Source organism: Brassica oleracea, chromosome C2 (assembly GCF_000695525.1).
Source record: "Brassica oleracea var. oleracea cultivar TO1000 chromosome C2, BOL, whole genome shotgun sequence".
Lineage (NCBI taxonomy): Eukaryota > Viridiplantae > Streptophyta > Magnoliopsida > Brassicales > Brassicaceae > Brassica > Brassica oleracea.
In genome coordinates this window covers 34214427-34227213 of record NC_027749.1, presented here as the reverse complement: position 1 = coordinate 34227213, position 12787 = coordinate 34214427, and the positions used below count along the sequence as shown (strand labels likewise).

At 46.0% G+C, this 12787-nt stretch overlaps 2 protein-coding genes across 2 annotated transcripts; both read right to left on the bottom strand.

The window, feature by feature from the left end:
* Positions 1-838: 838 nt before the first annotated feature.
* LOC106322904 lies at positions 839-2754 on the bottom strand. Its single transcript, XM_013761058.1, has 7 exons — positions 2509-2754; positions 2355-2419; positions 2003-2153; positions 1785-1931; positions 1572-1676; positions 1198-1413; positions 839-1118 (listed from the first exon to the last, which is right to left on the bottom strand). Exons 1-7 carry the CDS (start codon positions 2623-2625, stop codon positions 1011-1013), a joined length of 909 nt encoding a protein of 302 aa, XP_013616512.1. The 5' UTR covers positions 2626-2754; the 3' UTR covers positions 839-1010.
* A 7107-nt stretch (positions 2755-9861) lies between these two features.
* On the bottom strand, positions 9862-10527 carry LOC106324071 (RNA-directed DNA polymerase homolog). Its single transcript, XM_013762093.1, has one exon. It carries the CDS (start codon positions 10525-10527, stop codon positions 9862-9864), a length of 666 nt encoding a protein of 221 aa, XP_013617547.1.
* Positions 10528-12787: the final 2260 nt, after the last annotated feature.

Genomic DNA, 12787 nt, shown 5'->3' with positions numbered 1-12787 from the left:
ACCACCACCACCGGCGGCTCGGCTTGCTCTCAGGGGACTCGCGGCGAGGCGAGAGGAAGAGATCCATGGGGAGAGAAAGTATAGGGAGAGAGAGAGAGAGGCGTGAGAGAAGAAGAGAGAAAAGAAAAAGAAAAGCTTGACGGCTAGGGTTTCCTAGTCTCTCTAAATCTGTGCAGAGCTTCGCTCAAGTTTCAGAATGAGAGAAAAGAAGGGGCTGCATCTCTTTTTATAGGAAAGGGTGAAGGGAACCCTAGGTTTTTGTCAAATGGGCCGTAGAGAAGCCATTCTTTTATGAAAATTTTGGGCCAGGAACCGGGCCATTACAGAGTTGATCTCGAGTTTCGAAAGGGTCATGGCAGAGAACACATGATGAATTAGTGTTGGTATTCCAGCTGAGCATTCTATCTCCAGTCGCCAGCTTGTTTAGTTAAGTAAGCCAGTGAAAGAAAGCTAACTTAGGAATACTGTGCTGAAACCATACTCCTTTTGGCCATTGTAGTGGATGTGCTTGCTTTCTAGTCAATTCCCACGTGAGTTTTGTCGTGAAAGCAGGCTTGAACTTGTCATTACTCTGTTTCCATAGTGATTGATCCTTCAATGTTATATCATCTTTGCTTTTTGAGTTGCCATAGCTGCAGACACTATTTCAGTTTTAGAAACACCCATATCAATGCATCCACGAGATCCAAATATGCCATACAGTCGGCCAATAGTGCACTAAGAATCAAACCAGAACGAGACATTATTACCATCTCCAACTCTCAACATGTGCATATCTTTTGCTTTATCTCGATGTTTTAGTATCTTGCGCCACATCGACGAGCCTATTATAGTGTTGTCGTGAATTGACCATATTTGATATTGCTCAACAATTGTTCCTCCTTTCAAAATGTACACAATAAAAATCACATTGAGTAAACCCTGAAACAAGCTACAAAACCGCCTGGTCGTAACTTAAACCAAACACAGAATTGAGTTTATGTTTTGCTAAAGAACTACTTTTTAGGAAACTAAGATTCGCTCAGTCCACATTCCAAAAGAAATCTCTTGTACTCATGCTCTACTTTGCTGCATTCTTCATCAACTTCATTAGTTGCTTCCTGATAGGTTGAACTGACCTGCATGCACTTAGCTTCTTCAAGAACCGACCAAAAAATCTATAAAACGAATACTACTCAGAAAAGTTGTGTAACTGACTGTGTATTCTGGCGACGTCTCATGTTCTTCAGAAGCAACGGGCTCGTTCCTATCACTCAATGCGGTTCTCCACCTTGTTTTTTTGGAGCCATCGTGATGATGATGACTCTGTGACGTTGTACTGGAGATTATTGCGTGTAGCGTTCCAATAATACATAACATGCAGAAACCAAGAACTGGAAGCAGAGAAGAAGTGAACAAAGCACCTGTTCTTAACTAAAGAGACACATGGTTACAAGCTGGAAATCATAATTAAGAAATCTGAATCTGAAAGAACCTAATGGAAGGGTTTGAGTAACACAACGGAAGCATCGTATAAACACAGTAAGAAAGCAAACTAAAATCTTTTTGAAGGGGAGGTAGAGTGAAAGTACATGGGGAAGCCTGTGGTGATTTTGTCCTGAAACTTCCGCGGTGGTGCTCACAGTCTCACAGTATTTCTCTTGCCGGCCTAAATCAGGTAACTCCTCAGTTGTGTTCTGTCAATACTCATTAAATTTTTCAAAGACTAATGAAGGTCAGAAATTTAAATAATAAATTCAGCACGACAACACACAAAAAAAATACAAATATAACTGCTACAGTACCATCTTAGAGTCATCTAAGACAGAAGGAACAGCGTCATGCTTCTCTTTACAGTTGTGGTGATTTAGGTCTGAAACATCCTCTGTGATGCTAACAATCTCACCATGTTTCTCTTGCCAGCGTAAATGAGGTAACTCCTCAGTTGTGTTCTGTCAATATTCATCAACATTTCATAAGATGACGGAAATTTATATTCTCCCTCATAGCTTATATTAAATACCATCTCAGAGTCATGTATGACAGAAGAAGGAACAGCAGCGACGTGCTTTTCTTTACAGCTTAAGTCATCAAGTCTACTACTAGACTCATTTTCTTCAGGGCTTTCTTCTGATATTCCATATTGCTTAAGAATCTGTCTCAAGGACTCGCTCCTGCAAAAGTAGAGAGACCCCCAGTTCTATTAAGGTTTAGATGAAGATATCATCCACCAGAACCACACAATTCCTATCATATCTATCTCAAAATCACCATACAACTCAATCGAACAATTTGGTATCACTAACTAATGAGCCATGTAGCTCAAAAACTTTTTCCCTTTTAACATAATAATACACAGAGAACAAAGTCATCACCTTTTAGCAGAACGAGCTTGCAGCTGTTCTATTCCTGACTTTTGCTGAGCACGAAACCTCCATTTCTACAAATACCAAACAGACACAAAACAATACTTTACATTAAAAATCTCGAAAAACACTAAGGAATGAGTATCTTAGCTTGTTATCTAACCTCTGCAACTCGTTTAAACCGTTTATTTATGAAGCCAATCCGTAGTTTTAAGGAGGAGCCGAAAATGACCCAAGACTCGTTGGTGAACGAAGTAGCTCCAAGGTTCAAACTTGCCATGTACCCAGAACTCGGAGATGAAATGAGAATGGTTTCGAAAACAAAGGACCATGTTCGACCACAGAGAAAAACATTATCTTTGTCTTCTTCAGCCAAACACTAAAGAAGAGAACAGTGGTCCCCAAGTCCGTTTCTTTGCACACAGAGACAGCTCGTAGACTTGCTGAACCCACAACGGTGGGTCCCTTTTAAATATGTATTCGGTAAGTTCTAAGACCATGTGTAATGGAGGGTTCTTAGGGTGAGGTTCTTATCGGAATATAAAAATAGATATTTAAGAACCGATTATTAATTTTTTTTAGTGAGAACCCTCCATTAAACATGCTCTAAGAAAATGCAAACATTATTGTGAGAGTTTGTCTTCGAGTTTCAGATTGAGAGGAGAAGACAAGTGTCAAGCAATCTGAGCTGTTGATTGGAGAAGAAACCCACAAGGCCCAACCCAAGTCGAAGCCCATCTCATCTAAGTCGTTGAAAGAAGCAAAGCTGGCGCCAAAAGTAATTGTTTCCGTTTCGATGAAGCTGTACATTCTGTCTCTATAAAAGCATGCTTAGTCAAAAGAGGAAAGAGCAGTAGACAAAAAGCAAAGATAGTAGAGATGAAAGTGACTAGTCTTGGACAGTAGCTTGAGCTGTAAAGCATTAGGGTTTGTAAGTTCAGGAGTGAGCTCCCTTTATAAGTTGATTCTAGTGGATTCCGGGGTAAAAAGTTCCCGGCATGAGTAGGGTTTCACATTGTGACCCAAACACGTTAAATCTCCCTGTGTCTTTATCTTTCTTGCTCTGTTTTATCTTTCTTACAACAACTCTCTTTCTTCCTCACAAGTTTCTTACACAAGAGTGATAATCAAAGTGAGAGAGAGTGCGGTTCGGTTTCATAAAGCTGGCGACTTTATCTTGTCTTACCTTCATAAATTGGTATCAGAGCTCCAAGTTGTGGAGCAAACCTCTCAAAAACACAGATCTATGCCTTTCTCACGGATGGGAGTCATGGAGAAGTACGAAAGTGTTGGAGATTATACACTGTGGAAAGAAATCTTATTTTCTCATCTAGAAACCATGGGTCTCATGGATGTTCTGAAGGAGAAAGAAAGAATGGAGGCAGCGTTGGTGAAAGGAGCAGCAAAAGTCGTGTCTTCAAGGTCAGAAGTGTTGAATACGAGTTTGGTAGATCGAATTATAATGAGATGAACTCGGTTTTATGGGTCTTACAAAGACATTTTATTCACAATATGAGATAAATGAATGAGATTACAAAGATATTAAGGAAAGAAAGAAAAAGATCGGAGCTTTGTTGAAAGACTCCGACGGAAACACTAAGCAGAGCGATCGGTCGTAAACCCTAGATCTTGCCATCAGTGTCTTAGTGTCTGTTTGCGGATCCCCTTTCCGTCTCTTCTCTTGTCCATTTATAGCCTTGGTACGTATTCTCTTCGTTCGCCCTAAAGTTAATTCGCCCTAGAGGCCTGGCCCAGTTCCATGCGTGATGGGCTTTCGGATAGAACGAAGGTTCGTCGAGCCGACGTCGATTAAAAGACTTAGTCGACTTAATGAATCGGGCTGATCGATTGATCGTTCCAACCGATCGTTTCGTCAACTAAACCGGCCCTTGTTGGATTATCGATGCTGACGGGCTAGATCCTGTTGTTCGATGGGCCTTGAGGAGGATTGTCAAATCCCTCTCCAACAGTAAGCCCCCCCACCCCTAGTTCTCTTACGAAGGATCGCGATTCTTCATATTAGGATTGCAGGAATTGGTTTTGAGAATAATGGGGTTAGGCTTGTTTCGATCGGCCATTTACGGTCAATCGATCGATCTACCTACGATTTGTTACTTGTCGATCGTCATGATTTCGTGTGTCTTTACACGTTTATCTGCAGCTATTTGATCGTTGTTACATCTAAACTTGGAGGAGTATCGCCGGGTGGATATAAATTCGTTGCAGAGAGTCTTTTGATCTTGTCCGATGATTGGTCGACCGATCGCCTCGCTTTTCCATGTGTATTTCATGGCGACCGACCGACCGACCGAAGCATCTTGGTACCTGGGGAAGTCCGATCTTTGTCCAGCGACAGGCCGATCGATGAATGTACCTGACTTCCGAGACGCATCGATCGTCAATCGACTTAATGAGATTTCGGGGTCGCCGTTTGCCTGAGCGTTCAACACGAGATCGTGAATGTTGGGTCCCATCGTTCAAATAGTTTGAACTGACGCAGAAGTGACAACCCTAGTGGTGCGGAGAACGAAGCTCCGATATAGGTTTAATAGACCTAATAAATGGATTTTTTTTTAAAACCTTGCCCCTTTGCTATAAGTAGGTGCCTCATTCTTCATTTCTTCACTTCTTCTCAGATCTAAAAGGTACCTCCTTCCTCTCTTCCTTTTCTTTTTGCTCCTTGCCGGAGTTATCTTTTCTTCCTTCCCCCCCCCTTTTTTTTTTTGTTTTCCCGGTCTGCCGCCGTGAGTTCGTCGCTGCTCCGATGGTCGCGTGAGAGGTGCTTTCGCCATTGTCTGATCGATCGATCGATCGAGTGATTTCTCCGCCTCAGAGATCGGATTCGAAGTTCGGGAAAGGGAAGGGAGTGATAAGCAGTTCAGATCTTCCGACAGTTCAATCGATCAGTACACAACCGTTGGCGTCGAATTCAGACCGGATCGATCGTAACTTTGATATCCGGAGTTCGGATCGATCGATCGGTACACAATCGTTGGAGTCGAATTTAGACCGGATCGATCGTAACTTTGATACCGGGGAGCTGCCTTGGGAGGACGGAGATGGCGATTGTATTGTCGAAGACGCAGGAGAGATCGTTTAAGCTAGGGCAAGCGACGATCTTGTGATAGAGAGAGGAGTCGATGGTGATTCTTTGGCGAAAGAGATTAGGCGGGACCGAGCCGCCGAGGTCGACGGAATCCCTGATGGAGGCGTTGACAATTGTTCGATTGGCCCGCCGACGTAGACTCACCGATTGACTCCTTTCTCCTATCGTCGTGATGGGGCGATTGTGCAACTCTTGGATCTCCCGTCGAAGTTTGCTCGACCATCCGTAGTGCAGGGACAGATTTGGGGTGATGTTCTACCAACTTAGTCGACCTTCAGAAGTGCGTCTTCGCTGTTGAAGGAGTATGGAGCGTACGGCATCGAGTTCATTATTCCGCGACTCGACCAGCGGCCTTGGACTCCACTGATTGGCTTTCAATGCGTCTATGAGTCCTTTTTTCAGAAAGATTCTAGGCTGTGGTTCCCAATCCCTCGTCTGGTTACTTCTTATTGCGCGCGCCGAGACATAGCAATGACTAAGTTGATGATTGAGGCCATGAGGATCGCTGTTGCGTTGATGGTGATGGCAGCAGAGATTGATGTGTCGATGTCAGTTTGGATTTTCGAGGAGTTGACACATACCCAACCAAAACCGAATGGTTTGTTTGCGGTGCAAATGCATTCGGGGCTTCACATCTTGACTGGTCATCTTTCGGGGACGTTGTCTACCAACGAGGCGAAGTTCAAAGAAGAACTGGAGGGAGTTTTTGTTGAAGATATCACGGAACAAGTTCTCACTGTCTCCTCTCTCCCCCGTCTCGATCGACTTCAGGGTTCGAACCAGTTCGGCTTGAACTTAGAGATTGTTGATCCGGCCGCTGCATCCACTCTTCGATCTCCCGTTCTTGTGATCGAGCAGTTCATGGCTGCGTCGAGCTCTGCTTGTGAAGCTTCGATTCAGGAGTATCTCTCCATTGGTCAGTCTTCTGAGATGACCGTGGGGGAGAACGGTGCTGCCGTTTTAGATCCAATCGCCGAAGATTGATCCCCGGAGCCGACTGAGCCGTATGTTGTTGTTTCATTATTTATCTTTTATCTTTTTGTTGCAGCTTCTAAGCTGTGTCTTTTGATTGCCTCGATACTCTGCTTTCGAATTGTTGTTGTACTCTTAACTCTTTGCTCCTTGGATGCTTTATTTTCGTTTTGAACTTTTCAAAATGCATTATCCGCTGTTTTTGTTTGTTTATATCGTTTGAGATAAGCTTCGTTGTTGTCTCAAAGCGTTGTGGTTGTTTGGTTGACGAACACGAAGCGCGTGTTCCCAGATCCTTTTTTGCTTCGACGGGTGAGCGACTGAAACGCGCGCAAGTAATCCTATCGCTTCCTTAGCGGGGGGTCGCATGTTTCGTTTGAAGCTAAAATGGAGCAAGGGCGGCGTGCTTTCCTAGCTTGCAACCGAACCGCGAACCCTCTCGGTGACCGAATGAAAGGCGGGGGGTCTCGCAGTCGATTTGATCGATTGTTCATTCAATGCTTGCTCATCTGATAGCAAATCTGCGCCGCTCGGTCGTCTGTTCCGAGGGTTGTTCTTGTAAGACGAACGAAACACTCGTTCGCACTTAGGTTATGCGATGCGTAGCCATTCTGTTGGGGTGAAAGTGGCATACGTGCATTCGCATGACGCCTTTGCGGATATCTCATTTCATATGAGAAATATGTCGATATATATATATATATATATATATATATATATATTTTTTTTTTTGAGTATGGCTGAACCTGATGGCAAGCTGCCTACGTACCCCGGTAAGGGGATCAATCCAATCGTAGTTCGATTTGACCAAATGGCGGTTTGGTCATTTGCCATGATCGAGGCAAAAGTGACGAGAACGTGTTCATTCGGTGTTTGGGCGGAAGTGACGTGGTATCATCCGCCTGAAGCTGGACGCAAGTGATGTGTCGTCATTCGTTCAGACCTGAGCGAAAGTGACGGTAAAGTCATTCGCTAGGTTTTTTTTTTGTTTTTTTTTTTACCGTCTGATGGCGGATGGTTAGGTAAAGTACTTTCGAAGGTTGGTGGTGTTCCACGCTCCTGGTACTGGTTCGCCAGTCGAGGTTTCCAATCGGTAAACGCCAGGCTCAACGACCTCGACTATCTTGTATTGTCTTTCCTAATTCGTTCCCAACTTGCCTGCCTTCCATTCCTTCGTGTTTTCAAACACTTTGCGAATGACTTGATCGTTGAGTTCCAACGATCGAGCGTGAACCTTTTTGTTGTAATAGGATTCGGCGAGGTGTTGGTAGTTCTGGATTCGGAGCAGCGCTTGGTCTCTTCGCTCTTCGATTACATCCAAGGCATCAAATAGCATCTCTCTGTTGAGTTCCTCGTTCTGTGGCATTTTCGCTCGGCGAAGGCTTGTGACGTTGACTTCCGCCGGAGCCATAGCTTCGACCCCGTATGCCAGAGAGAATGGTGTTTGACCGGTCGCGCTTCAAAGATTTGTTCGGTGTGACCAAAGTACTCCATCAAACTCATCGGCCCAATGACCCTTCTTGAGGTCCAAGCGCTTCTTGATGCTGTCGAGGATTGTTTTGTTGGTGGCTTCGGCTTTTCTGTTGCATTGCGGATAGCGAGGCGGCGCCGTGTTCAATCGAATCCCCCATCGCTCTAAAAAACTGCGGAAGTTGTTGGAAATAAACTGAGAGCCATTGTCAGTGACGATTTCGTAGGGAAGGCCGTGTCTGCAGATGATGTTCTTCCAGACAAAGTTTTGGACTTCTTTGTCGGTGATGTGGACGAGTGCTTTCGCTTCGACCCACTTGGTGAAGTAGTCCGTCATGACCAGGGCGTATTTTCGTTGTCTGGAACTTGGCATTGGTCCGATGAGATCCATCGCCCAGCGCATGAATGGATAGGGGGCCGTCATAGTTCGTAGAAATTCGGTCGGGCTATATATGTTCGACGCGTGCCGTTGGCACTTGTCGCACTTGCGTGCGTACGCCTCGCAATCAGCGATCATAGTCGGCCAGTAGAAACCAAGACTTTTCATTTTAAGAGCTAGCGCCCGGCCGCCTGAATGGTTTCCCGCTGCTCCCTCGTGAGTTTCGACCATGGCTAGCGATGCTTCTTCTATTCCGAGGCATGTCAACAGAACTTTGGCCGAGGTCCAACGATGTAGTCTTCTATCGATGAGGACGTAGTTTGCGCTTTTCGTTTTCAATCGACGAGATTCCCATTTGTTTTGCGGGAGTGACCCATCTAAGAGAAACTGGATAAAAGGGGTTCACCAGTCGAGCGGTGCATCTTCGGGTCGATCGCCCGATTCACAAGTATCCATCGCGTATGTTACGTTGATCGCTACTACATGGTCGATCTCGTCGTGTGATAGAGTGATGCTTGGTTTGTCAATCTGTTGAATCGGGATGGTCCGCTTTACTTGATCTCTTGGGCTGCTCCCGAGTGCCGCTAGAGCGTCTGCGCAAACGTTTTCGCCGCGGGGAATCTTTGTAAGCTGGAAAGATTCAAAATTTTTGGCGAGGTCTTGCACGACTTTAAGGTAAGTATCCATTCGCTCGTTTTTAGCATCGTAGTCCCCGCTAAACTGGTTAGTGACCAATTGAGAGTCACAGTAAGCGTGGATGCACTTTGCTTGGACTGCTTGCGCAAGGCGTAGTCAAGCGACGAGAGATTCGTACTCTGCTTCATTGTTGGATGCGTTGAAACCGAGCCGGAAAGATTGCTGGAGCAATTCGCCGGTGGGGGATTGGAGGTGGATGCCGATCCCAGAACCTTTGTTGGAAGATGATCTATCGACGTGCAGAATCCATGTAGCATTGGATAGTTGTAAATCTTGCTCGAGTTCTGGCGTTAACTCAATGAGAAAGTTGGCCAGCACTTGGGATTTCGCAGCTGGTTTACTCTGAAACGTGACGTCGTACTCACCGAGCTCGATAGCCCACTTCGACAGTCTACCCGAGTGATTGGATTTTTGCACCACCCTCTAAGCCTAAGTATTCCTCAATTGTCAGGATAACGATCGAATGAGATTGGAAATAAGGCCGAAGTTTCCTTGACGAGGTCATAACTGCCAGTGCCATCTTTTCGAGGGTTGAATACCGTGTTTCTGCGTCGGTCATGTGTTGGCTGGTATAGAATATCGGGTGCTGTTCACCTCGATCATCTTTGACGAGTACTCTACTTACAGCCGCGTTGGAGACGACAATGTAAAGGTATGAGATAGCGTTTGTGCTGTTCGAAGGCTTCCTCGCAGCGTTCATTCCAAATGAATTTCTTGTTGCCGCGCAGCAGATCATAAAAGGGGAGGCAATTATCGGTCGATCGTGATATAAATCGATTGAGGGCGGCGATGGTCAATCGTTGCACTTCGCGACTGTTTTTGGGATTAGGAAGGTCAAGGATGGCAGTTATCTGCTTTGGGTTCGCCTCGATCCCCCTTTGAGTGACTATGTATCAAAGGAATTCGCCGGACATTACACCAAAAGTGCATTTCGTTGGATTGAGTTTCATGCCATACTTGTTCAAGATGAAGAAACAGTTTTTGAGGTAGTCGATATGATCGATTGCCTTTTGGGATTTCACCAACATGTCGTCAATGTATACTTCCATTGTGGCTCCCAATCGCTTGGCGAACATTTTGTTGATGAGTCGTTGGTATGTCGTGCCGGCGTTCTTGAGACCGAAAGGCATTACTTTGTAGCTGTATATCCTGCGGTCAGTGATGAAAGCAGTTTTTTCTCGATCATCTGGATGCATCATTATTTGGTTATAACCAGAGAAGGCATCCATAAATGTCAGCAGCTCGTTGCCGGCTGTTGATTCGACGAGTCGATCGATGTGAGGGAGGTGAAAGTTGTCTTTAGGACATGCTTTGTTGAGGTCGGTGAAGTCGACACAGACCCTGCATTTGCCATTCTTCTTCTTTACAATGACTGGGTTTGCCAGCCATTCGGGATACTTCACTTCCGTGATGGAGCCTGTGTTTAGCAATCGATCGACCTCTTCATTGACAGCATTTGATCGTTTGGGGCCGAGCTTTCGTCTTTTTTGACGAATTGGTTTGAATGTTGGATCGACGTTGAGCTCGTGTGTAGTGACGCTGGGGTCGATCCCTTTCATGTCAGAGTTAGACCAAGCGAACGTAGAGACGTTATCCCTGAGAAAGGAAACAATCTTGTCTTTCGTGTCATCGGGAAGGTGGGCACCGACTCGGACAGTTTTGGGTTGGTTTGGCGACTGCTTTAACGTGGGAAGTCGCCTTTTGGTTTTTTATCTCGGCGACGAGGAGATCTCGAGCAGCTGCTTGGTCGCCTCGAAGAGTGATGATCTGTCCGTCTTTACCTGGGAATTTAATACATTGGTGATAGGTGGAAGGGATAGCTTTCATCGCATGGATCCATGGCGTGCCTAGGATTGCGTTATACGGAGCTCGAACATCGATGACGGAGAACTTGACGTTTTTGGTGATACCTTCGGCGTACACCCGTAAGCGTATCGTTCCGAGCATGGTTTCTGTTGATCCGTTAAAGCATGTTAGTGATCGCGCGGAAGGCGCGGAAGGTTCTATGTCGTCAAGGCTTATTCCCATCTTGACGAGTGTTCATTTAAAGATGAGATCGACCGAACTGCCAGTATCCACGAGGACTTTGGTGACCGTGCAGTCACTAATTCTGACGTCGACGAGGAGCGAATCGTTGTGCGGCTTGTGGACGCCTGCTGAGTCTTCGTTAGAAAAGGTGATTGGAGGGTTAGCCTTTGGGGTGGTGCGCCAGCGCTTAGCTGTGATTGCCTTCCGGCGGAAAGCTTTCACAGATCTGACAGAATCGTTGCCAGGGGGGGATCCTCCCATGATCACGTTCAAGCGCTGAAATTGCTCTTAATGCTCTTTCTCGGGTCGTGCCGTTCGCTCGGCTCTAAGGGAATTGAGACGCGTACGCAGGTCTTGAGTCTTGCGTTGATACGGGGAGATCAGCTCTGGTTCCGCTTTAGAATGGTCGGTCTTGCATCGTTTGTGTTTTTCGCGAAGATCTGGGATCTTCGAGTTGAACTTAACTCGGAGATCGGTCGTCTCGATACCATCAGACTGATTGTTTGACCAGAGCTCCTGTTTAAGTTCGTCTTGCCGGTGGAGTGGGTCCTTTCTCTTGGCTTCTAGTATGTGTCGAGCATCTGAAGCATTGAGCTTTCTTACGGAACAACTGGTCCTAGGTGGTGCACCGTCGACTTCCATAAGCGTGCCATTGGTGAGAGTGAGGCTTTGTATTGTCTGCCCTGATTTTTGGTTGAGCGATTGACTTAGATCGTCCTCTGGCTTCGCCGAGCTTTTGGTTTTTCTTTGTCAGAGGTTGATTCCTCTTCGTGATGCGATTGGTCGCCATCATATGCCGGAGGGGAGTCTTCTTCCTTCTTTTCGATGGACTTTTTCTTCTTGTCCTTACTCTTACTGCAACTTTTACCATTTTTTGTCGTTTTCGGTTTCGGTGGTTCGACCTCGGTGCGACTGTCGCTGGTGGAGGCGAGCCATGCCTTTTAGAGGTGTCTGCACTGGTGTCATGACCTCTCATATCATGGTACTTGCAGAACTTGTTCTGGTCGTATGAGCTCTTAGGGTTGGCGGGTACGGGCTTGCGGGACTGCTGTGTTTTTCCTTCGGTATCGCATTCCCATACGTTCCACCCTGGTTCTCGTACCGCAGAGACTATACCAGGTTGATCGTCCTCGGAGATGGCATAGACGGGTCCTTTCTTTTTGTAAGGTGCGTGTTGTCGTGGCTCTTGGGCGTCCGATGTCTTTAATGTGGTTGGCTTTAGAGCCTGCTGCTTGTCTTCGTCCATCTTGATAAAGTTCTTTGAATCGTGCAGAACGTCTTCGATGGTTATAGTTGGGTTAATCCCGAAATAGTCTCGAAACTTGGAGTTAATCCAAAGCGCGTTGGTCAAGGCTTCGACGGTGGTGTGATCCGGGGTAGGCACCTTTGATAGTACTCCCTTAAAATTTTTTCATAAAGTCCTTGAGACTTTCGTTCTGCGACTGGGATAGCTTGCATAGGTCGGCCATGGATGTTCCTTGACGGGACCACATGATGTCGTTTTTGAGGAAAGAAGCGGACAGGTCGTCCAAGCTATCGATTGAGCCTTCTTTTAAATGGGAAAACCAACTTAGGGCCGGTCCGGAGAGGCTCTCGACGAAGAGTTGGCAGAGGCCCGCGTCTCTTTCTTCCTCAGAGAAGTGATTTCGACCCATAGCGATGTTGACAGCGGTCATGTGATCAGTCGGATCTGAATCTCCCTTGTATGGAGGGATACAGAGTTTCTCCGTATTCCTGATCTTGACTTTCGTTATCCGCTGGGTGAAAGGGTTTCGCCGGGTGGTGGCGAGA